The sequence below is a fragment of the Nycticebus coucang genome, chromosome 12 (genome assembly GCF_027406575.1).
Source record: "Nycticebus coucang isolate mNycCou1 chromosome 12, mNycCou1.pri, whole genome shotgun sequence".
Taxonomy (NCBI): Eukaryota; Metazoa; Chordata; class Mammalia; order Primates; family Lorisidae; genus Nycticebus; species Nycticebus coucang.
In genome coordinates, this window is record NC_069791.1 from 44522213 (window position 1) to 44548865 (window position 26653).

The window sequence follows — 26653 nt, forward strand, 5'->3', positions numbered from 1 at the left end:
CCCTAGTACTTAGGTCAATACCGGGCACAGAATATTTACTTTTTTTTTTTATTTAAATAAACTGATCTGACTTTCTTCTGGTTGGCTATGTTCTGAGGCCCTGTCACTGAACTCGCTCTTTTATCTCAGAAGTTGAAGGTTCCCCTTGAGCCAGCTGCAAAGTTCCCAGAGCACCAATAAGCCCACAGCCAATTAGTTACAGAGTGGGTCGCCTTTAATTGGCACCCAAAACACCAAGTCCAGGGTTGGCGCAGGATAGGAGAGGAGCAATGGAAGCTGCCCAGTTTACCTGCCTGTTTCTCCTATTTCTCCTCACATGTAATCTGGCCCAAGAAGTTGCTGAAGAAGTTGAGAAATCCTCAGGTAAAAGAAAAACACACTTGGGTAATCATAGGGTGAGTGTGTTGTCAGAAGAAGGGAAGGGAGCACAATAGCAGCTCTGGGTACTTATCCTCCAAACCTAGACAACATGCCAGGAAATGCTGGATAAGGTATGCACTGTCTAGTGAAAGGTGGGAAGTCTGGAAGTATGCTGCGGAAAGAAACCATAGGAGGGTCAGCCTTCATGTGCCAGCAGAAAAATAATGCCTTGGAATGACTACAGCACTCTTAGAAATTGTGATCTCCTTGACTTTAGTGAGAAAAGGTAAAGTCGCCTTCATTTTTTAGAACTGCTGCTTCTCCTCTCGGTACCCTGATTATCTATCTCTCTCTCTGTCTCTCTCTCTCTCTCTCCTTGTCATCCTTTCTCTCTCTGTCTCTCTCTAGATGGTCCTGGTGCTGCCCAGGAACCTATGTGGCTCCCAGATGTCCCAGCTGCCATGGAATACATCACTGCTGCTGAAGTGGCTGTCATAGGTTTCTTCCAGGTTAGTCCAGATGTTCCACTTGCTATTAACATCTCCCCAAGAGCCAGAAACATTCTACCTCAAGGGAGCCATGACAGTTACTGCTGGACCAAATGACCCTGCGTTAGAAGTAAGGGATGGTGAGCACACAGTCTGCTTTCAGCTCGTCAGTTGAGTCCTCTTAATTTCTAGGCATTTGCACCAGTCTCTATGCCTTTCTCAGATTTGCTTCAAGAGTTCTGAGTCTGCAGGCTGGATCAACTCATCTGTGGATGCTTTTAAGCTTAAGTCTGCAGGAAGAATATCTTCTTCAAACCCTACCATCGTCCTAACTGCCCTTAGTCCATATTCTCATAGCACAATAAGAATAGGCAGGGGCCAAAGGAACCTCAACTTTCATCAGCCAGCAACACTTTCACTTAATAGTTAGCTCTGTCTAAACCCTTTCTTCAAATTCGTAGACTCATCTTCTTTCTCTTCACCTCCTCTAAAATGTTGGAAACGAATGACATTTTGTATATCCATGGTATTAACCTCCATCTTTCAAATTGCCACCTGTCTAACACAGGCTCTCGTAAATGGGAGGGCAACATCCCAGCATTTTCAGCTTTCTCTGCTGGGCAGCATCTGATACTTCCCACAGCTGGTCAAGCCCCTGCTTTCTCATGGCAGTCTTCTTGTTGATTTGCATTCATCAATTCCAATTTAGGGTCGCCCAGTCGATGCTGTGTACACAGCTGGAAATAGCTCCAGTGAGATGCAAGTGGGGAGACAAGACAGGGAGTACATTTTCAGTGGTGAGCAATCTGAGCTGTAGACAGAAACAGTCCTCCTTAGAAAGACTAAGGGCAAGAGACTGGAACTGGAGGACAGTGAAATACCTGAAACAGCCACCAGAGGCCGTTGTTCCATCCCTCAGCAATTCTATTTGAAGGAACAGAATAAGACAGGAACCCACAGTGCATAATTGTTCACTCTAATGAACACACACCCTTTCAAAAGAGCAAGCTACCATCCCCCACCTGACCCCAGACGCAAGGCGGGCCATCTTTTCTTCTCCCCATTTTATCCGCTCCTCCGTCAGCCCAGGGTGATGCAGGGAGGATGTGTTTGTTCCTGTTCGCTGACTGCAGCTGCAGTATGGGTAGGTCCTGCAGCGGCGGGGAAAAAGCTGCCTGCCAGTCTCTATGGGAGGATTGGAGTCATTGCTGGGAAGTGGCCTCCCCCGCTCCCTCCTGCAGGCCTGGGGGTGACAGCACAGTCCAGAGACAGGAGATGGACTGTCCTTCCACATCCTGCACAAACTTCTGTTAATATAACAAAGGTTTTATTCTTCCCCCCACCCCCTTTTTTGGACTCTTTTTGCAGCACCTATTTCTTAATTTTTTTCATTTTTTTCCTTGTCCTTCACAAATTGTCCCCCCAAAGAATTGCCTCTTCAGGTATATCAACAACAGTGCAGCCCAACTCTGCAGGCCTCTATGATTTTGAGGCTTCTCTCAGCTATGAGGAAACTTCAAATTCTATCATAAGCCCAGATGCTAATCCCAGGCTTAGCCACAATGTTGATAATTGCCTATTAACTCACATACCCTGGAAAATTCAAGAATGCCACTGCAAATCTAGCCGGCATTCTTTTTTTTGTTTGTTTGTTTGTAGAGACAGAGTCTCACTGTACCGCCCTCGGTAGAGCGCCGTGGCGTCGCACGGCTCACAGCAACCTCTAACTCTTGGGCTTACACGATTCTCCTGCCTCAGCCTCCCGAGTAGCTGGGACTACAGGCGCCCGCCACAACGCCCGGCTATTTTTTTTGTTGCAGTTTGGCCGGGGCTGGGTCCCAACCCACTACCCTCGGCATATGGGGCCGGCGCCCTACTCACTGAGCCACAGGTGCCGCCTTATAGGCCAATGATGTTTCATAGGGCACTAAATCAAGTCTATAATTTCTGATATGAATAAGCATAATTTCCTTTCATATTCTCCTCCAAAATAACCTCCATGGAGTTTTATTTCTCTTGTTTTTAGGATTTAGAAATACCAGCAGTACCCATACTCTGTGGCATGGTGCAGGAACATCAAGACGTGTCCTTTGGAATCAGCAATAATTCTGAGGTTCTGAGCCACTACGGCATCTCTGGGAACAGCATCTCCCTCTTCCGTCTGGTAAGCTGGACAGGCAGCCACTCAACCTCCTCCCAGATTTCCCTTAAGTTGTGGACTCATAAACTTGTGGGACTGGAAAGGACTCTGTGTCTTTGACACTTATGGTGGTGCCAAACTCAGGGACATTGTTGACAAGGATGATGACTCAACTCACGCTTCCCAAACAGGTGCTGTAATGAGCAGAAAGAGGACTGGACTGAGTGCCAGGAAAGGAAATTTGTGGTGGTGTTTTGTCCCTCACCAGGCACGTGACTTTGGGCAAGTCACTTAACATGTCTTAGCTTCAATTATCCATTTAAAAAAAGAGGGAAAAACTGCATCATCTTTGAGATGACTTAGAGCTTAAAACTTCCATACTTTTATATCTTTGGGAATTCACTTATGTTTACCAAACACTTGTTTAACCACCTCCTTGTGCCCAAGGCACTGATAATAAAAACAATATGTTAAATACTATATTCCCCATTCTCATAGATCTTAAACTACAGTGGAGATTAGAAACATACAAGTATCTATAACACAAAAAGCATTGCTATGGGTGAGTGTTGTAAGAGTTCAAATGATAAAAGCAGTGTAAGAATTCTGAAAAAAAAACATGAAGAAGACAACAGAACTGGGATTTAAAGGATAGATAAAATTTGGACAATATAAGGGAGAATTCATGGCCAAGGGAGGGGAAATGGAACTTGAGAAAGATGAACAGGCCAGTATGACTGCATCCCAGAGTACATGTTGAGGGAAAATAAATATAAGACAAGAAATCTTGACTGAAACCATATTGCGGAGAAATCAGAATACCAGCTTAACAGGCTTGCACTTAATTTGGGGTTGTCATTGGAAAGCCACTAACGCCTTTAAATCAGAGGAATTATGTGAACAGGAATGTGTCTTAGAAAGATTGTTTTGGCAACAGTGGGTGTGATGGAATATTAGGTTAAAAGACAAGAGAAGAGAGAACTCTCGTTGGGCTGACACAATAGCCTATATGAGATGCATTAAGAGTCTGTGGTAGGAAGGTAGCAATAGAAATTAAAGAAGAGGCAGATCCTGCAATGGTTAGATGAGAGAATTATGGAAAGGAGGCCAGGTTAAAGCTACACTATTTAGAAACAGTGCATGAGCAGAAAGTAGGAACTTCTGATGCTTTTGTGGTGGTTGAGTTTTACTCCACGGAATATCAAGGTAAAGATGTCAAGAGTCCATGGGAAATGAGGCACTGGGGCAAGAGATTAAATTTTCACCATTCCTGGACTGAATGTCCTGCTCCATTTCCACGCTTTCTTTCTCTTTCACTTATCATTCAAATCTTCTCTCAAGTGTATTTTGTACTGTGTTTCCAGCTTTTATCAGGCCAGACGCTGTTATCTAGTTTATGCCCTGTCATTCCATTAAATCTATGTCCATCCAGGTCAGCATGGCTCCTACATTGTCACACCCAATGAACACTTCTTAGATCTTATTTCACTCAACATTTCTGCCACATTTGACATTATCGCCCCTTTCTCTTTAGTATTCTCTCTTTCCTTGACTTCTAGGAGCCGACTTTTCCTGATCTTTCTCTTGCTCTCTTAGTCTCCTGGAGATCTCTTTCTGTATCCACCGGAGGAGACACTTCTGTTCTCGGTTACAGAATCCACGCTCTGTGGAGGCAGAGACTATCTGTTCACTACCACATTCACAGAGCCCAGAACAGTACCTGCCACATAGCAGGTGCTCATTAAGTATTTGCTGAGAATGAATGCGTAGTATATGAATGAATCAATGAATGAATGCATATTTTCTCCTTAAGCAATATAATTCTTTCCATATTTGACTATTATGTATTTACTGAGCACTTGCAATACTTCATCTCTAGCCGGGACTTCTCTTGACAGACTTGCTGGATATAACTGTTCTTACACCCTCACAAGCATTATACTTTTAACGGGTTCAAAACTGACTTTATTGTCTGTCTGTGCCTGCTAAATCATTTTCTTTCATCTAAAACACTATTTTATTAAATGACTCTGTTTGCTCAGTGTTTAACTTTTGCCAGTACCTCCTATCTTGAATCTGTATTTCCTTCCGCTCTTTCTACTTCATTCCTCATTTTGACTCTTAGCATCATTGGCATAAGCAATTTCAGTAGCTTACTACTTCATATTCAGTCTCTAGGCTGGTAACAATATTTCCCATTTCTTATAATCAAAAAGAAGATATTTAAAGTTATAAACAGGCTTTTCTGACCTGGCCACTACTGGTTTCTCTAGTCCTTTTTTCAGCAGGTTTCCACCCTACCCTTTACTTTCTCATTAGCAAACTATACACATTATGGTCACCTAGTTCCACGATTTCACTCAGGCTATTCCCTCTGCCGAGGATGTCACTCCCACTGAGGCTTCCCTTCCACCTAGCCTCATGCAGCTAACTCTGCCTCTGAGAATCGGTTCAGAGATTTCATATTCAAAACGTCTCCCTGGAATCCCCAAATTGGCCTGAGTATTTCTCTATCTGTACTTTTATATCTCCATTTTCATTTACAACTTTATAGTTTATATCAAATATTTATGTACCTGTGTCACAACCCTCTTAGAACACGAGCTTTTCAAGGTTAGGAACCATGACATACTCAACTTTGTATTCTAAAAGTTTATAATACATCTCGGCAGAAAGTATTTGGGGAAACTGAACACTGAACTCACTTTCAAAAGTGTGTCTGGGGATGCATGAGCATCCTTCAGCAATTCCTTCCCCACCTGCACTATAGCTGCTGGTTTGCAGTTTCCCCATTGTGAAATAGGGTTAAATCAAGCTCTTCTGTGAAAATCTTTGGCAAAAAAGATGTGGAAGGTTAGGCAAATGCCTTCTGTATTGCAGTTTACCCACTGGTAGAAACCCTTCAATACAAAAATTCTGATCAGCTATAGCTCCACAAGTACTTCTTACCCAGTGTTGTGTTTATAGATCTTATAAAGGCCTGATTTAAAAATAAGTCTTAGTACTACAAAGATATACACCTGGGGGGAAAACATAAGTGCTGTTACTTCCAACATCTCTACAGGCGTTAACACCCTCTAATGGGAACATTAGCTTTATATACAATTTGTTCTTTATAAACGCCTTGTTCATGACTTCTCAGAAGTTTACACTTTCCTTCAGCATTTGTTTTTTGTTCGGCATTAGAAACAGACTTACTCTGAGGGAACTCTTGGGACCTCTGTGGATGAGATTATTTATGTACCATACCAAAAAACAAACAATTGGTTTCTGCCCTACTTCACTGGCAAGTCTGGAAGAGACACAAGTTATGTCAGGCCAACTTTCAGATAAACATTTTTTTCTCAGTTTACACTTGCAAAAGTTTAGTACATATTTTAACAGGATTATTATTCAGGAGTTTGAGATTACTTCTTTTTTTTTTTTTTTTTTTGGAAAAGGAAACATCAACCAAGACTTATTTTACATTAGGAAACATAAACCTATTGCAAATTTTCTTCTACCTTCTTTCTTAGATTTATAATTTGTTCTGGTTGTTTGTTGACTTGTTTGCCTGTAGTGCCCAATTTAATTTAGGCACTTTTACAATGTTCTAGCATTGAATTCTGGCAAGAATCTGATTAAATAATTATTATTATCCCTGCATTTTCAATAAGGAGATTAAAGTTATATGAAGACCAATTCAGATGTCCAAAGTCTTACAACCATGAAATAACAGATGTCTGATTTCTACTTAGTATTTCTGAACTTTAGTCATACCCTTTCTACAACAGTGTAGTGGCTCCCTAAAACACTTGACCCTAAATGAAACCTCTATTTTTACACTAGATTCTGTCTATTCCAATATCTCTCATCCAAAACCTACTTTTTTCCTTTTTAACCACTTTCTCCCTTGGCAACACTTAATGAAACCCTAGGATTATTTCTCAAAATTTAATCTAGGCATTATATATTTTGTTAAAGAAATTTCAGAATTTAAACTCATAGAATTTTCAGTGTTAAGAACATATTTAGAGACAGGCTGAAATATGATTAAGTGAAAAAATAATGAGTTGACGTTAGTGGATGCTTGAAATGTTGGAGCAATCGAAAGTGGACAGACGCTGTATTTATGCAACACATCATTCTCCAAAAATAGCGTGGGCTGACTATATACATGTGATCAGGAAGAATTGAGGTATAACCCATGGAACAGTAATAAGTTGCATATGACAAGCTGGCTCTTTGATGACACAACCTATCTCTTGTGATTGTGAAAGCAGAAAGACCATCCATATTCTCCAACAGGACTCTTTTTGTTGCCCCAACATAGATGTAATTCCCAGGTTCAATAAATCATGAACCTGTCCTAAAATGGAATTTGATATATTATTTGAATGTTTACTAAGGATTTTCTCAGTCACTTCTGTTTTAAGAAATATAATGAACCTAACTTTGACCCAAAAGGATACCAATGGAAACACAGTGGAATTATTCTTTATTCCTGTACAGTTATTTATTGGGGACCTATTATAAGAAATATACTCTGGCCAGACAAAAAGAATAAAAAAGAATTAGTACATAAGGATAAACTGATAAAAAATGCAAGAAAGAAGATATGTCAAATTATTAAACTTTTTTTTTTTTTAGCTTATATACAACAGGAATTTATTTCTTGCACTTCTGGAAACTGGAAAAACCAAGATTTGCACTAGCAGATTTGGTGTCTTAAGAGGAACTGCTGCCTGACTTGTTAAACATTTTTGAAGTATATATTTACCAAATACGTGATAAGCTAAGCATCTTGCAAAAACAAAGCCAGGGACACAAAGGCTTTTGTCTAACATTTTTCTTTTCTTTTCTTTCTTTTTTTTTAATACTCGTTTCTCAATAGTTTTGAAATATGCCATTGCATCATGCACATTAGGTGAGGTTCCCCCAAATACCTTCCCTCCTCCCATATCCCCCCTCTTAACATATTATTTTTCATTGCCACCCAAGACATTTAACACTACAACTGTGGTGTAAACTAAGATGACTTTTGATACATTTTATGAAAAGCTGGGTTGTTAGAGAAATCCATAGGAATTCAAAAGAATATTGCTGAAATAGCAATAAAGAGAAAAGCAGTAATTAAATTTCTTGGTATGATATAGTTCCTAAAACAAAATAATCCACTTCAGATACTCTTGGAGAACCTCAAAATTGTGTTTCCGGTGGCAGCCCTCCTAGATTACTGGTTTTCTTCTGGTACCTTTTTTCTCAGGAAGAAAAATAATATATCTTAAGTAAAATTCTTTCCAGAAACTGAAAAAAGATTTTATGAAGTCCTCCCAACTCTTGATTCCGAGGTCAGATTTTCTTCCCAGTGCATTACGCAAATAATTCTCTTTACAGAAGGGAGATTTTCTGTTCAAACATTGCTTCCAGGAACCCTACATATGAACGTTCCAGATCTTATTAGTTTAAGAAATAGTGAAATAATTGGGCATGTTTTTGTTAAAAGAAGAAAAAACTGCGGAGCCTGCAGAAGCATGGTTTTCCCTCAAGCTTCTTTGCGTCTTAGAGAATGTTATCACCACTTCACATCTTCTGCCTCCATATACTGGGTTATTTACATCCAGAAGTACCTGGAGTAGCTGGCGCTTCCTGCTCTCCCTGTTCTGGGAAATGTGAGGGGCTGACTGGAAAAGAATGCAGGGAGGGAGGGGAGTCCTGGCTCTCAGCACAGCTGAGGCATAGTTATCAGGCCTACCAGTTCCTAGAAAAATAATCAGAAAGCATTTAGACATATCAAGTATTGAAAGGGCCCCGACTGGGATTATAATAAGAATGATTTTGGTGGTTGCAACAGCAAAGCCTTAAGTATGACAGAGACATGCCAACTGGCAATCCAGGCCTTTGGCAGCAGTAAGGAATCAGAAGGGCAGCAAACATCAACTGCTGTGTGTTCATTTCATTTTTCTTTTCACTCTTAGCAATTTGCACAAGGAGAGACAGGAGGGTGGGCAGCGACAAGACGTCTTCTCATGCTTTTATACTCTTTCCCAAGCTTTCTGCTCAAATCTTTGTGAATTTTAAAACAATTACAATTTTAAAGCAATATACAAAGGGAGTTCACATTTTCTAGCCTACAATTTTGATGATTTTTTTTTTCAAAATTCTTTTTTAGAAATACAAACATTTTACCCTCAATGAATCCCCAACAATAAAAAAAAGATATATTAAAAAAAAAAACAACATCATGCTGTACATAATAAATACATTAAATTTAAAAAAAAAAAGAAAAGAAATACAAACATTTTCTGTATCTCAGCATTTATTTATTTCATAAATTTAAATTGGGTAAGGCAGTCCTAAAATAAAGAGTGCTTCAATTGCCTTCTGGGGGAAGAGCAGCACTTCTGCCCCTCCATGCATATAGTATAGGTACTCGACAAATAATTATTAAACAAATAGGTTGTAAGAGAATGACTAATTCTATTCAGAATTATTAAACTTAACCAGAAGGGGGAGCACTGAACATCTCAGAGGTTCACATTGCTTCTAATTAACCCAGTGGGAGGCCCTCTTGAATAAAAGAAGTGAAAACTAGGTAATGGGAATTACTGTGGGGATGACAATAATGAGCCTTCTTGGATTCTTACTGTATAGTGATTTTAATTTTTCTTTGCCTGAATTCCCTCCTACATACATTAAAATGAGACTTATGTCTGATTTTACAGGGTAGCCTGAAAGGAAGCATCTTGGAGATATAATATGTTTCTATCTTATAAGGTTCTAATATAAGCCAAGATCTGATTAGCTAGGACCTATATTAGCACATGCAAGGGAAGGGGATTAAGGAGATATCCAAGGGTTAGTGGCCCAAGGTCCTCAAAAATGACCCAAACTATTTTAGGAAATGGACGAAATTGTTCAGGAGCTAGCACTGATCATTTTATCCATAGCATAATTACTATGGATGATGGAAGCATTATCCTGTGTCTTTATCGTCATGAGTAGGTTGGGGCAATGGGACTGGCAAACTCTGAGAACAACGACTAGAAGAATAAAGTCCTACCTTTTCATATATCTGAGTGTGGTGGAAAGGTTGTTCTAAAATACAAACCTGAAATATGGATCGGGTAGCTAGACAATCCCTTCTACCAAAGACTATATTTTTTTTAGTGAAATGTATGTGCTTGACGGCACCAGAGAGCTGGTAAGACAGGAAAAAGAAATATCTAGACCAAGATCTAGGTATTATTTTTTAAAACTTTAAAAAATAAACTTCTCATTGGGAACTTGTTTTAAAACAGTTCATTTTAGTAAAAAGAAGTATCAACAGTTCTTTGGAGACTGAGGGGACAGGATTGCTTTAGATGAGGCATTTGAGACCAGTGTGGGCAGCATATCAAGACCCCATCTCTAAATGAAGAAAGAAAGAAGGGAAGAAAGGAAGGAAGGAAGGAAGGAAGGACTGATGTGGTTTTAACCAATTTTTTTCTTGCAATTCTGTCAGGTTTTGCTTACATAGTCTCAGGACATGTAATAGATAAATGCAAATTTAAAATTGTTCAATCTCCATGGCAAATTGGAACTTTCATCATTATGAAATAATGTGAACTATAAGATTAACCAAGTGACCTACCTGATGGACATGTACAGAATACTGTATTCAAAAATTGTAGAACATGTAGAATTTTATGGACACAAATGATATAAATTAATAAGAATATAACTAGAAAAAATGTTGCATTTTAAAATTAAGAACTATGCTTCTAAATAACCAATAGGTTAGAGAATAAATAAGAACGGAAGTTAGAAAACATTTTCAACTGAATGATAGTAAAAATACTGTGTATTAAATTTAGGGATGCATTTACAGCCTTTTACAGAAGATATTCATATATTTTAATGTATTTTTGGCCACCTACATCAAAATTTAGAACTGGTCAAATAATAGGAAACAGTATTCTGGAAACATAACAACATGGAACAGCCCTTAATTCACGACAGGGACTACCTCTAGAGAGATGAGAAATAGAATCAGAGAGTGCTAACTCCATTAGTTTTCTATTAAAATTTTTTATATTTCTACTTTTCAATAGAAAACTAGTGGAAAACCACACGAAGGTGTGACCTCACCCCAATAAGAAGGGTTAATATCAAAAAGAGAAAAAGTAAATACTGGTATGGAGGTAGGGAAAGGAGAATGCTCAGATACTGTTGGTGGGAATGTAAATTCGCACACCTGTTAGGGAAAACAGTATGGAGGTTCTTAAAATAATTGAAAATAGAGCTATTAATACCAAATGATTTGCCAATCATATTATAAAATACATTCAAATGAAATGAAATCAGTAGCATGTGGAAGAGGGGGCTGAACTCCCGTGTTCACAATAGTCAAGATATGGAATCAACCTAAGTGCTTACCAGGGAATGAGTGGAAAAAGAAGATGGGATGTATCTACAGAATGGAATACTATTTAGCCATAAAGAATAATGAAATTCTGTTATTTGTGTCAACATGATTGGACCTGGTGGACATTGCATTACGTGACTAAGCCAGGCACATCAAGACAAATACTACATGATCTCACTTATATCTGGAATCTAAAAAAGTTCATTTCGTAGAAGTAGAGAGTAGACTAGTGGTTAACAGGGGCTGGGGAGGGGAGAGGGAAGAGGAGAGAGGACAGGCTGGTCAGCAGGTAAATAGGATATAACACGCTATACCCCATAAACTTGTACAATTAGCACAATTAAAAATTGATAAAATTAAAAATAAAACTAAAAAAATATATACAAGGTATAATGTTAGAATTCAATAAACTTGAACAATATTTATAAAGTAAAATAAATATGGAAAACCCAAACATTAAGAAGAGTTTTCACTCAATTTGTCCATAACAATAATAGTAGTAAAAATAATGGCATAGGTTTTTTAAACGAAATTTAAAAAGCGCACATCAGCCATAAAGGAAAAGATGATGACCTTGACTACATTGAAATTACCTTCTGTTCATGAGCAATCACCATTAAAAGGAAAGCCCCTGGTTGGAAAAGAAATGCAGTGTAGAATCAATAGAAGAATCAATAGAAGGCTCGTATCCAAAATACAGGGTGTTGATAAAGTTTGTGTGTAATTTACTATGTTAAACTATTTTTAAAAGTGCACACAAACTTTATGGACGCCCTGTATATAAAAACACCTTCAAATTAGGAAGAAAGAGATAAACAACTCAACAGAAAAACAGGCTAGTGACTTGAATGCACACTTCATAAAGAAGATATATCAGTAGGTAATAAAGGAAATAAAGTTAAAAGTACAGTGAGATACTACTACATAGCCACCAAAATTAATAAAATTAGAAAAACTAACAATAGCAAGTGTTGGCAATGATGTGAAGCAATGAGACATTGCAAACAGTAGTGGTACAAGTTTAAATTATTATCCACTTTGACACACAGCTCGATATTTTAATATGTGCATATTTTAATCATCAGAAAGCCCAATCTGCAGTATATACTCAAAGATAGAAAGGTAGACGTGTACCAAGAGACATGAACAAGAATGTTCACCGCAGCATTGTTTTAATAACTAGGAACTGAAAATGGCTTACATGTCCATCAATAGTAAAATGAATAGATTGTGTTTATTCAGACAATGGAATACTATGCAACAAGGAAAATGAACATAATTACAGCTGCATGCAATATAACTCATAAACACAATGCAAAGCCAAATAAATGTACAGACAAAAAATATTGTTTGTTCACATTTATATAATTAAAGATTAAAATGAGACTACACTATAGTATTGGGAGATGTATCTTTAGCAGTAAAGTTGGAAAGGATGAAAATGGTCCCCATAAAAGTCAGCATAATGATTACTTTTGGCAAAAAAAAAAAAAAAGAAAAGAAAGAAAGAAAAAGGATAGATTATTGATTAGAAAGGAGTTCTGGGGCTTTATGGGTTCTAGGTTCTAGCAATATTCCATTTCTTTACCTGGGTGTAGTCCTATAGTCGTTTGCTCTGTGGTAATTCTGAGCTTTATTTTCTGTTTTATACTTTTCTCTTTACATGCATTCTTTTTCACGTTAAAAAGGGCACACCAATAAAACAGCGATCTCACCTTGCCTCCAGGTTAGAATTTCCTCTACTTGCCTTCAATTCATGGTCCTTCAGAAGTCTGGTCTTGTGTATCCTTCTAACCTTGAGTCTCCACCACCTTCACATCACATCTGCTATAGGCACGGTGAACTAACTGTAGCTTCCAGAATATAATCTCGCACATCTTTTGCCTTTTGCAAAAGCTGTTGTCTCTTTAAAGCTCTCTCCTCATCCCATTCATCTCATCAAATCTTGGTCACTCTTCAGGAATAGGCTCTTCTTAGAAGCTATTCTGCTCTTCCTCAGGTGAAATGTTGGCCTGGGATTCCCTGTTACGACACCTGCTACAGTGTGTGGACGTTTTTCTTCACTTCTCTGTATTTTACAGGATGGTGTGTGCCTCAAGGGCAGGGAACTTTTTTTATTTACCTTTGTGACTTCCTTCTTTTACTCAGTGCTCGTCATACAGTAATCTAAAAACATTTATCCATGAATGAGAAAAGACAGAACAGTGACAATTTAACCCTTTTTTGTGTTACCCAGGTGGATAATGAACAATTGAATTTAGAGGATGAAGCCATTGAAAGCATTGATGCCACCAAATTAAGCCATTTCATCGAGATCAACAGCCTTTACTTGGTGACAGAGTACAACCCTGCGGTAAATGATAGTCCCTATCTCCACCCTTAAGTCCTTCAGTCAGGGAGGGTGTGTGTCTTCCTAGCAGAGGTTCTTTCCTCCCAGAGTTATGACCCTTTGAGTAGGTGCCATTAATGGAACACCTAGTCAGTTGCCCATGTTACCATTCTTAATACAACCCTTTAAGATGGATGGATTTATCCTTATGAAACAAAGAAACAGAGTCAGACAAGTTAAGTGACTCACTATACTACTAATAAGAAAGAGAACCAAAATGCACAGTTAAGGTGATGGGTTGAAAAACTTCTCACTTTTGCTGCCTGAGAGTGCTCAGGGACGGTAACTCCAACCCAAGCAACGATCTAGGTCATTCTTCTCAAACTAAATTACACTCAATATTGAAGGTCCATTTTTTTTTCTCAAAAGCATCAGTGATCAATACTTTTGTAAATTACAACAAAAAATATTTTAAATGGAGGCCACAGATCACATATTTAGATGTCATGGCAATGTAAAATTTCTAAAACACAAATATCTCTATTTTCTGTATTACATCCTAACGGACCGGTAGTAACAAGCAGCTCCTGGCCTGGCACCAGCTGGAAACCAGGCTTAGATTAGCACATCCTACCCCCATCCTCATCGCACCTCAGCTTTCTCCCTGGCCGTGCCGTCCTCTGGCATTGCACGCTGTATGCAGTTGGGATAAAGTTTGATCATCTCCTGGTCTTCTAATACTCTACAGTTTATACAATTATCTTATGTATCTTATGTACAGTATTGTCCTTTATTTTCCCTGAAATAGACCCTGGAATGATAGAGCATTAATATCTGGTCATCTACCTCAGAAATGCTGTGCATTCTCCAATAGCACCACTTTACATGCATGTTATGATTTTTTAGAACTTATAAAGCCTTTTCACACTCATGTTCCCATTTAATTCTCATACTGATTTTTTTTTTTGAGACAGAGTCTCACTTTGTTGCCCTTGGTAGAGTGCTGTGGCATCACAGCTCACAGCAACCTCAAACTCTTGGGCTCAAGTGATTCTCTTGCCTCAGCCTCCCAAGTAGCTGGGACGACAGGCGCCCACTACAACGCCTGGCTATTTTTTAGAGACAAGGTCTCACTCTGGTTCAGGCTGGCCTCCAACATGTGAGCTCAGGCAATCCACTGGCTTCGGCCTCCCAGAGGGTTGGGATTATAGGCGTGAGACACCAATTTTTTTTTGAGGTAGCAGAGAGTAAAGTTTTATCCCCATTTGATAGAATGGAACAGTCAAGATCCAAGTAACATTATTCAAGATCACATGGTGAACAGACAGAAAAGGCATAATTTAAAGCAGAAAAAAGTAACTGATGATTCATTCATTATTTTTTATTTCCATTTTACAGTAGAAGAAACGGGAGTTCAGAAAAGTTAAGTCACTTCTTCAAGGCCATATGGCTGGTAATTTGAGCTTCAGAGATAACCTATGCACTTACCCCCACTTTTTCATGACTGGTCTATGTGACTGAGTCCTGTGGTTTCTCTACTGTCCCACACCACCTTCAACAGAAACACCCCTTTTCCTGCGAACTAAATCCCGGCCCATCTCTCACACATCTTTATCTCTGTGGAGCTGGTGACTCTATTCGACGTCTGCTAAAATTCCAAACGCACAGCCCTGTGGGGCATTAGCAGCAATAATCAAGAAGGCATTCTCCTATATCATCGTCACTTGATCATCGTATCTATAGAGCTGTCAGGAGTGCATGTGGGACATGAAAAGATGATCTGATGGTCCCCAAGCTCTGATCAGGTGTCCCAGCATTCTGCAGTCTAGCAAAGGCAGGTGAAAAGCCTGGCCTTCCTGAGCTCTTATGCCGGATTCAACTCTCATCTTACAGTGCTGTATCTTTTTCAAGTTCCACATTATCAGGCAGAGCACATCAAGAGGAAATTAGACAAGAATTTCTTTACAGCAGCAAGTTCAGTATTTATTGTTACTATTTTATTTCTCACTTGGAGAGTGGCCCATTCTACTATAGCTGTTTCTTTTCTGCTGCTCAAGCAGAGGTTTGTACCAGTAACAACTGGGCAGAAAATCACAGGTGTGTATTTGACCAGCCAAGCACTTTTTATGCACACCCTTAACAGGTGGCTTCAAAGTGAAAAATCAGGTTGCTTCTGTTAAACTAATCTCTTCTGCCACAGTCGATCCCTTCTGCTAAAACAACTGTAGCTTTTAACTCCTTGGCTTTTACTTCTTAATTCTTCTGAAGAATTACCCCCATCTCTGCATTAAGAAGGTAGATGCCTGCTCTTAACTTAAGTAGCAGAATATAATAAAATGAGAGTGACACTGCTTGTCATCTAATCTCCCAAAGTAAAATGTAAGACCTGGTTTTAAACTGCCAGGGAGAAAACTTCAGGAAGGAGCACCCTGGGTCCTCCTTGACTACACCGGGGTCCCTGAAGCTGAGAGAGCTGGAGCCTCGCTGTGGAACAGTCTGGAGTTCCAGGAAGAATCCCGCCTGGATGCCCCTTTCCTGTCCTCTGGGACTCTTCCCAGTGGTTTGCTCATCCACCATATTCGCTCTTCCCATGTACACATCAGTATCACAGCAATGTTTTCTGTATTTAGAAGGAGAGGTAGAAAGAAATGGGATTTGTCTGAAGCAGACATGCAGCACCATTTCAGAACAGTGCAATGAAGGGAACTAGCGCCACGGTTCCACCCTCTCTTTCCTCTGCTCCTTCTGGCTGCTCCTGTCCTGTTCACCTAAGTCACTGGCAGCTCCATGGGGAATAGTCATCTATAATCTGCAAAAAGGAACCAATGCTTCTGGTCTCCCAAAGAGCTCACTTTCTCACTGACCTTAGGTGGACTGGTTCAACCACACCTAAGGCCGAACGTGTTCACAGGGGTTTTGCCATCCACTGTACATGAGACCAGTTCACCCTCATGACCAGGGGCATGCACCCTGGAGCCAGGCTGCCTGGTATGAACCCCAGTCCGTCACTGATGTGACTTTGTGAAAGTTATGTTGAGAATGCCTCAATTTCCTCATTTGAAAAATTAGAACCTTGAAGATTAAATTAGATATTATACGTTAAGAGTTAAAAACAATGCCTTGCACATAATAAACACTCGATACTAACATATAGTGAAAGGGCACATTTTAAGTGTCTCTGACTAGTCTTACAAAATGAAGTAGAAAATGAAAAAAATGTGGTGAATATGCTACATTGTATATTAGTTGGCTACTGCTGTACAACAGATTATTTCAAAAATTGGCAGCATCTTCAAACAAGGAACATTGATCATCTCATACAGTTTCTATGGGTCAACCAACTTGGGGTGGCTGAGCTAGGTGCTTCTGGCCTGGGATCTCTTATAAGGTTGCAGTCATCAAGCAGGGCTGCTGTGATCAGAAGGCTTGACTCAGGTGGGGATCTATTTCCCAGATGGCTCACTCACACGGCTGACGAGTCAGTGCTGGCTATTAGAAGGAAGCCCCACCTTCTTGCCAAGTGAACCTCTTCATAGGACTGCTTGGATGCACCACACATGGCTGGATTTCCTGAGTGAGGGATATAAGAGAGAGCAAAGCAGAAACCACATGTCTTTTCTGACTTAACTCAGAAGTCACACTCCAACATTTCTGTAATATTGTCTTGATTATTCAGGGCAGCCCTCTTCAGTGTCTGAAGGAAGGGGCTACCCCATTGCATGGTAATAAGATGGTGGTACTTACCAAGAGCCATCATGGAGGCTAGCTGCATTTGTGTTACTGGTGGACAGCTTACATTTATGATCTGGTCTATCTATTCACTGGGTGGTTACCAATGTGTTTCTTTCTTTCTCCCATACTACTCTAACACATTTCAATTTGCCAGACTGTGATTGGCCTGTTCAACAGCAAGATTCAGATTCATCTCCTCCTGATGATGAGCAAGGCCTCCCCAGGGTACGGAGAGAGTTTGCGCAGATACAAGAGGGCAGCGCGGCTCTTCCAGGGAAAGGTAACTTGGGATTAGGAATGCCTTTTGAATGCACACCATCAGGCCTCTAGGAAAAGGAAAGTATGGCCAGGAAGTAGAGACAAATAATGAAAACAAGTATCAATAAAAGATAACAAAGCAAGAACTGTGACATAGTAAATTGCATTATTTGAAATTAAGAATGTTGCATTTTCTAAACTAAAGGCCTATATCATCATATCTTCCCATAGTGATTGTCTTGACTTTTTTTCCCCTGCATTGATTGGTAGAGAGAAAATAGAGACACAAAGATACTGAAAATAAAATCACCCATTAGTCACAATTAGTTTACTCCTTGCTATAATCTCTTAGAGTTTTAGATCCCAAGGCTTTTTCCCCAAGTACCTGGTGCCTACCAACTGTCCAATGAATATTCGTTTCTTCCTCTTTTCTCCTTTGAGAAGTACTGCTTGATATCACTGAAATAGTAAAACCCAACTTCTTCAAGTCTACTATGTAGAACTGGAGACCTTTCTAATGATGACAATTATCTGGTAATAAAAAAGCTGCTTTTCTGATGGTTATTTCCCTAATGCAGGACGTATTCAGTGTTACTAAATATAGGCAAGCCTTTGATCAGAATATATTATAAATAAGATTTGTACTTTGGGTAAAAAGTTTGATTTAATAATATAAAATAGTTAACTCTTTTTTTTTTTTTTAATTGAGACAAAGTCTCACTCTATCACCCTTGGTAGAGTGCCGTGGCATCACAGCTCACAGCAGCCTCCAGCTCTTGGGCTTAGGCGATTCTCTTGCCTCAGCCTCCCAGGTAGCTGGGACTATAGGCGCCCGCCACAACATGCAACATTTTTTTGTTTGTTTGTTTAGCAGGCCCAGGCCGGGTTCCAACCCACTGGCCCCGGAACACGTGGCCAGTGCCCTACCCACCAAGCTACAGGTGTCCCAAATAGTTTCAAACACTTACTATATGACAAAAATTATCCTTAAAATAGTAAATGCATCATTTCATTTAATTTCACCCAACAAAAGACCCAATTTTCTCCAAAGAAAATTGAGTCTCAGAAAAGCTGCATAATGTGCACAAAGTTACACAACCAGAAAGTACCGAGGCAGAACATAAGACTTGTTCTCAGCTTTAACCACCAGGCTATACCTCCTCCCTTAGGTCATCATAAAGACTCTTCCAATTCTGTGTTCCAAAAATTAAATAAATATGATCAAAGAGATAAAATACCAAGTGACACAAAATAATAGAAAATTCATTTTAACTCAGTTAAGATTTAAATTATGTAGCACAGACCTGGAATTCTATCGGTGGAAACTGTAACAATTACAAGGTGTGTCTTCAACTCTGGGACCTGAGCTACATCTCTTTCTTTCAAACTTTTCCAACTACAGATTCTCTTTATCCTAGTGGACAGTGGTATGAAGGAAAATGGGAAGGTAATATCATTTTTCAAACTAAAGAAGTCTCAACTTCCAGCTTTGGCAATTTACCGAACTGTGGATGACAAGTGGGATACCCTGCCCATAGCAGAAGTTTCAGTAGAGGATGTGCAAAACTTTTGTGATGGATTTCTCCAAGGGAAATTGTTGGTAAGCATGGGACTACAGATAAAGCAAGTGGAGTTTTCTTTCTCACTGTCTCTGTTATTTCTTTTTAAATAAGAGTTCTTTGGGTTCTGGGTGGGGATGGGGACAGCCAAAGGTTTCTTAACAGATGCAAAATATAGCTAGTAAGAAGAATTTGTTCTAGTGTTCTAGGAATGTGTTCTACGATGACTATAACTAATAACAATTTATTATATATTTTCTAACCATTTTCAAATAGTTAGAAGAGCAGGTTTCTTTCTTTTTTTTTTTTTTTTTTTTTTTGAGATAGTCTCACTATGTCACCCTCGGTAGAGTGCCCTGGTGTCACAGCTCACAGAAACCCCAAACTCTTGGGCTCAAGTGATTCTCTTGCCTCAGCCTCCCAAGTCTGGGACTACAGTCACCCACCACAACACCCAGCTATTTTTTTGTTGTAATTGTCATTGTCGTTTAGCTGGCCCTGGCTGGGTTCGAACCCTCCAGCACCAGGGTATGTGGCTGGCACCCTAACCACTTAGCTACGGGCTCTGAGCCTGATTTTTGAGCATTCCCAACACAAAGAAATGATAAATGTTTGAGGTGATGCATATTCTAATTACCCTGATATGATCATTTCATGATGTAATCATTTCATAAATGATACTATCATTTATACCCATAAATATATCAATTATGTGTCAGTTTAAAATAATAATAGCAAACAAATTCAATTTAAGAAAAGAATTCCTTGGACTGTACCAGATTTGATTGAGAGTAAAGGTATTATGAGGACACAGTGGTCAGAGCAAGGATGTTTTTTATACTACAGGCATGAGAATAGAATGAGGAACACATTTTTGGAAAGGTCTTGCAGATTCAAAGAAGCTGAATTTTGAATTTCACCATTGTGCTTCAGGTATCTATGGGAAACAAATTAAATTCCATATAAAAGAGTTAGTTGAGATAAAAATTGAAGGTGGATTTAGGACTTCCAGGAGTAATAAAATAGCTCAGTTTCCTGATCTCAGAGCTTGAAGACAAGCGTGAACTCCAAATCTAAAGATAGTGTTATGATGTTTTTCAGAGAGAAACTCGTGAATCAGAAGAAAAGACTCCAAAGGTGGAACTCTGATAGCCCCTGACTCATCTGCATACAACCCAGTGTCTACTTATTCTCAATAAAAGGGGGACAATTCAAACCTCAGAGACACTGAACAACAGAATCACCAGGTCTGCCACACACACACAGCTTCAATGTCCCTTAAAAATCTCCTTTACTCTCTTCTTTCATTTAAATTTCCTCTCACTACCCACCTAAGTTCCTATTAGGCATTCACACTGTGTAGGCTCATCTATCTAATACCACTGCACTGACTAAACTTCAAAGTAAAATACTGTGATACCTCTGAGAGGGAAAGCATCCGTAGAGAGAGATTGTCCCTATTTGTCACTTAACAGTGTGTACGCTGCATGTGACTTATACACAACTTAGCTTCTGCTCCTTCAGGGTTATCTAAGGGGTGAAACTACCTTCTTTCATCAGCACATGTCCCCTCTCAACTCTGGGCCAACAACAAAAGGATGGTTTTAAAGACCTTTCCGAAATTATTTTTTTGCCAGAAGCTAAAGGACGTGTCCAGGTCTCTGAACTCAGCAGAAGCAGACCATGTAAAAACTCTCTGCTTGTTTAGCATCACCAACTCCTCGTGTAAATCAACAACCCACATAATAAATAAAAGGCCATAATGTTATAGGGAAAGACTGGCGTCTCTTTGCAGGCCAAACCATTCGTAAATACACAGCTGCCCAGCTAAGCCGCGTGTTCCTCCCCTTCAGCACCCACTGTTCAGCTTCAGGCCAGAGCCACTAATGTTACTTTTCATTCTGTGGGTGGGATGGGTGGTGGGTACAGACCATCCTGTGTGAGGTTTGGTACAAATGTGGCAAAGGAGGCAGGAAATGAACTAGGTAAAAGGTTGAGGGATGAATGAGAAGGGGGTCTCCTGGTGTTGGGGCAGGCTAGGGCTGCTAAGCCTGGATGACTGCAGGTGAGGTGTGCAGTCCAGCTCATGTGGGACGGAGGGAGAGCTTGGCCGGTCTCTGGCCCACAAACTGTTACTGTCAACACACAGATGCTACATTGTTCCCAGGAAGCCCTTGGCTCAGAAGGAAAGAGCCTAAGTGCTGAAGAGCTGAAAAACCACAGATGTACCTCAGGACTGGTCCAAGTGAGGAACAGGGAGTAAAAGGCTTGGTTGTTCCTTTCTGTGGTGAACACCCCACAGCCCCTAGGGCTGGGAGTCAGCTGCTGGCCAGGACACTGTGAAAGCAGCAGTGTGTGGCACGCCTCTCGGCAACCAGACCCAGAGCTTGTGAGAAGGTCAGCCAGTCCGGCCAGGGCTGCAGAAAACCACCCAAACAGCCTCTTGTTTGAGGCTGAGAAATATACCGCAGATAAGCACATCCCGGAATGCTCCTTTTGGGCCTGTAAGCCAGAGCTCTTGACATTTCCCATCAGGAAATTCTTCCTGATACCCAGCTGCGTTCTGGCCACGCAAGCTGTTTCTTCTTACCTACCCTCCGTGGAAAGTCTTGACATCTGCCAGACACCATCCCAAAGTCAACTCCCTGGGGGTGGTTCTTAAGCCCCTTTATCCAGCCTTTTTTTTTTTCAGACTCAAAATGGAACTCTTCTATTATTTTTTAAATTTCTAAGCCATTTGATTGCCTTCATTTTCTCTCTTCCCTCTTTCCCAACTCCTCCTCTCTCATGCCTAAAGTGATAGGAATCCACACTAAAGAAGACCCCATGAGCTGCATTTTGTTCAATATTGTGCTAATTTTCTTTTTTGCAGGTTTTTTTCTTTTTTTGGGGGGGGGGCAGGGGCCAGGCTTGAACCCACCACTCCCGGTATATGGGGTCGGCACCCTACTCCTTGAGCCACAGGTGCCACCCAATATTGTGCTAATTTTTCATTTGGTTTTTCTTGAAGTGTTCACCCAACATGTATGATCAGTCCTGACCATATGGTTTTAACATCTTCACAGTATAGTTTGCTGCTTCGGGACACTCAGTAGTAATTTTAATGTGTTCTTTTGCCTACTTACTTACATGTTTATGGTGCTGAACTGAATTATTCCCCCTTATCTTATAGACTTTCAAAACTGCCAGGTATTTTTGCCTGCCTGTCTTCTTCACAAACAATCCTGGCACTTATGACTGAGGAATGGGAATTCTTCAGAAAGGAGAGATGTCTTAAGGTTTTTATCTATTCATTACAATTAGATCTCATATTACAAACATCTGTAATTTCTAGATCTTTTTCTGTCTTTGGGTAGTGTCCTCCCAAGACTCTTCCCAAAGCTATATAACTGTTGAATTATCTGGATACATCTGAGCCATTTTTCTTTTTCTTTTCTTTTTTTTTTATTAAATCATAGCTGTGTACATTGATATATTCATGGGGCATCATTCACTAGCTTCACAGACCGTTTACCAAGTTTCACATATACCCTTGTAAGATGCACCGCTGGTGTAATCCCACCAATCCCCTTCCCTCTACCCACCTCCGCCCTCCCTCCCCTCCCTTTCCCCCTTCACCTATTCCTAGGTTGTAACTGGGTTATAGCTTTCATGTGAAAACCCTAAATTAGTTTCATAGTAGGGCTGAGTACATTAGGTACTTTTTCTTCCATTCTTGAGATACTTTACTAAGAAGAATATGTTCCAGCTCCATCCATGTAAACATGAAAGAGGTAAAGTCTCCATCTTTCTTTAAGGCTGCATAATATTCCATGGTGTACATATACCACAATTTATTAATCCATCTGTGGATTGATGGGCACTTGGTCTTCTTCCATGACTTAGCAATTATGAATTGGGCTGCAATAAACATTCTGGTACAAATATCTTTCTTATGATGTGATTTTTGGTCTTCTGGGTATATGCCCAGTAGAGGGATTACAGGATTGAATGGTAGATCTATTTTTAGATCTCTAAGTGTTCTCCATATCTCTTTCCAAAAGGAATGTATTAATTTGCATTCCCACCAGCAGTGCAAAAGTGTTCCCTTTCCTCCACATCCGCGCCAACATCTCTGGTCTTCGGATTTTGTGATGTAGGCTAGTCTCACTGGAGTTAGATGGTATCTCAAAGTAGTTTTGATTTGCATTTCTCTGATGATTAAAGATGATGAGCATTTTTTCATATGTCTGAAGGCCGCGCGCCTGTCTTCTTCAGAGAAGTTTCTCTTCAAATCCCTTGCCCAGCCTGCGATGGGATCCCTTGTTCTATTCTTGCAAATGCGTTTGAGTTCTCTGTGGATTCTGGTTATTAAACCTTTGTCAGAGACATAACCTGCAAATATCTTCTCCCATTCTGAGGGCTGTTTGCTTGCTTTACTTACTATGTTCTTGGTTGTGCAGAAGCTTTTTAGTTTGATCAAGTCCCAGTAGTGTATTTTTGAAGCTGCTTCAATTGTCCGGGGGGGTCCTCCTCATAAAATACTCACCCAGACCGATTTCTTCAAGGGTTTTCCCTGCACTGTCCTCTAGTATCTTTATAGTTTCATGTCTTAAGTTTAGATTTTTGATCCAGTGAGAGTCTATCTTAGTTAATGGTGAAAGGTGTGGGTCCAGTTTCAGTCTTCTGCAGGTTGCCAGCCAGTTCACCCAGCACCATTTGTTAAATAGGGAATCTTTTCCCCACTGAATGTTTTTAATTGGCTTGTCAAAAATTAAATAACGGTAAGTAGATGGGTTCATCTCTTAGTTCTCTATTCTGTTTCAGACATCTATTTCTCTGTTTTTGTGCCAATACCATGCTGTTTTGATCACTATCGATTTGTAGTATAGTCTGAAGTCTGGTAGCATGATTCCTCCTGCTTTGTTTTTATTTCTGAGTAACGTCTTGGCTATTCAAGGTTTTTTGTGATTCCATATAAAATGAAATATTGTTTTTTCAAGATCTTTAAAGTATGACAGTGGAGCTTTAATAGGGATTGCATTGAAATTATATATTGCTTTGGGTAGTATGGACATTTTAACAATGTTGATTCTTCCCAGCCATGAGCATGGTATGTTTTTCCATTTGTTAATATTTTCAGCTATTTCTTTTCTTAGAGTTTCATAGTTCTCTTTATAGAGATCTTTCACATCCTTTGTTAGATAAATTTCCAAATATTTCATCTTCTTTGGCACTACTGTGAATGGGATAGAGTCCTTAACTGTTTTTTCAACTTGACTATTGTTGGTATATATAAAGGCTACCGATTTATGAATGTTGATTTTATAACCTGAGAAGCTGCTGTATTCCTTGATCACTTCTGTAGTAGAGTCCCTAGTGTTTTCCAGATATACAATCATATCATCTGCGAAGAGCGAAAGTTTGATCTCTTCTGACCCTATATGGATACCCTTGATCGCCTTTTCTTCCCTAATTGCGGTGGCTAAAACTTCCATTACAATGTTAAAAAGCAATGGAGACAATGGGCAGCCTTGTCTGGTTCCTGATCTAAGTGGAAATGATTCCAATTTAACTCCATTCAATATGATATTGGCTGTGGGTTTGCTGTAGATGGTCTCTATCAGTTTAAGAAATGTCCCTTCTATAACGATTTTCTTAAGTGTTCTGATCATGAAGGGATGCTGGATATTATCAAAAGCTTTTTCTGCATCAATTGAGAGAATCATATGGTCTTTGTTTTTTAATTTGTTTATGTGCTGAATTACATTTATAGATTTACATATATTGAACCAGCCTTGAGATCCTGGGATAAAACCAACTTGGTCATGATGTATAATTTGTTTGATGTGTTGCTGGATTCTGTTTATTAGGATCTTGTTGAATATTTTTGCATCTATATTCATTAGTGATATTGGTCTATAATTTTCTTTTCTTGTTGGGTCTTTTCCTGGTTTGGGGATCAGGGTGATGTTTGCTTCATAGAACATGTTAGGTAATCTTCCTTCTTTTTCTACCTTTTGGAACAGGTTGAGTAATATAGGTACTAATTCCTCTTTAAAAGTTTGGTAGAATTCTGATGTGAAACCATCTGGTCCTGGGCTTTTCTTTTTAGGGAGGTTTTGTATGGTTGATGCTATTTCCAAACTTGATATGGGCCTGTTCAAAATTTCCACTTGATTCTGGCTAAGTCTTGGAAGGTGATGTGCTTCCAAGTATCGGTCAATTTCCTTCAGATTTTCATATTTCTGAGAATACAGTTTCTTGTAATATTCATTAAGGATTTTTTGGATTTCTGAGGAGTCTGTTGTTATTTTGTCTTTGTTGTTTCTGATTGATGAGATTAGAGATTTTACTCTTTTTTTCCTGATTAGGTTGGCCAAAGGTTTATCTATTTTATTGACCTTTTCGAAAAACCAGCTTTTTGATTTATTGATCTGTTGTATTATTCTTTTGTTTTCAATTTCATTTAATTCTGCTCTAATTTTGGTTATTTCTTTTCTTCTACTGAGTTTGGGGTTGGAATGTTCTTCCTTTTCCAGTTGCTTGAGATGTCCCATTAAGTTGTTAACTTCCTCTCTTTCCGTTCTCTTGAGGAAGGCTTGCAGTGCTATAAATTTCCCTCTTAGAACTGCCTTTGCGGTGTCCCAGAGGTTCTTATAGTTTGTGTTTTCATTGTCATTTTGTTCCAAAAAGTTGGCGATTTCTTTCTTAATCTCATCTCTGACCCAGCTATCATTCAGCATAAGGTTATTTAACTTCCATGTTTTTGTATGAGTATGCAGATTCCTATTGTTACTCAGCTCAAGTTTTATTCCATGGTGGTCTGAGAAGATGCATGGAATAATTTCTATTCCTTTAAATTTACTGAGGTTAGACTTGTGACCTAAGATGTGATCGATTTTGGAGTAAGTTCCATGGGCTGATGAGAAGTATGTGTATTGAGTTTTGTTGGGATGAAATGTTCTGTAGATGTCTGCTAAATCCAAATGTTGGATGATTAGGTTTAAATCTAAGATTTCATTGCTCAGCTTCTTGCTGGAGGATCGATCCAACACTACCAAAGGAGTGTTGAAATCTCCGACGATTATGGAGCTGGAGGAAATCAAGTTGCTCATGTCTGTTAGAGTTTCTCTTATAAATTGAAGTGCATTCTGGTTGGGTGCATAGATATTAATAATTGAGATCTCATCATATTGAGTACTACCCTGAACAAATACAAAGTGACATTTGTATTTTTGTCACTTCCTATACATTTTGTCACTTCAATACATTTTTGTCCTTCCTTACTTTTGTTGGTTTAAAGCCTATTGTATCTGCAAATAAAATTACAACACCTGCTTTTTTCTGATTACCATTTGCCTGAAATATGGATGACCATCCTTTCACCCTGAGTCTGTATTTGTCTTTTAAGTTAAGATG

General features: G+C 39.4%; 1 protein-coding gene across 1 annotated transcript; it reads left to right on the forward strand.

The window, feature by feature from the left end:
- Positions 1–269: 269 nt before the first annotated feature.
- Positions 270–20490, forward strand: ERP27 (endoplasmic reticulum protein 27). Its single transcript, XM_053556779.1, has 7 exons — positions 270–363; positions 769–869; positions 2875–3012; positions 13611–13727; positions 17590–17715; positions 19096–19293; positions 20354–20490. Exons 1-7 carry the CDS (start codon positions 270–272, stop codon positions 20399–20401), a joined length of 822 nt encoding a protein of 273 aa, XP_053412754.1. The 3' UTR covers positions 20402–20490.
- The last annotated feature ends 6163 nt before the right edge of the window (positions 20491–26653 follow it).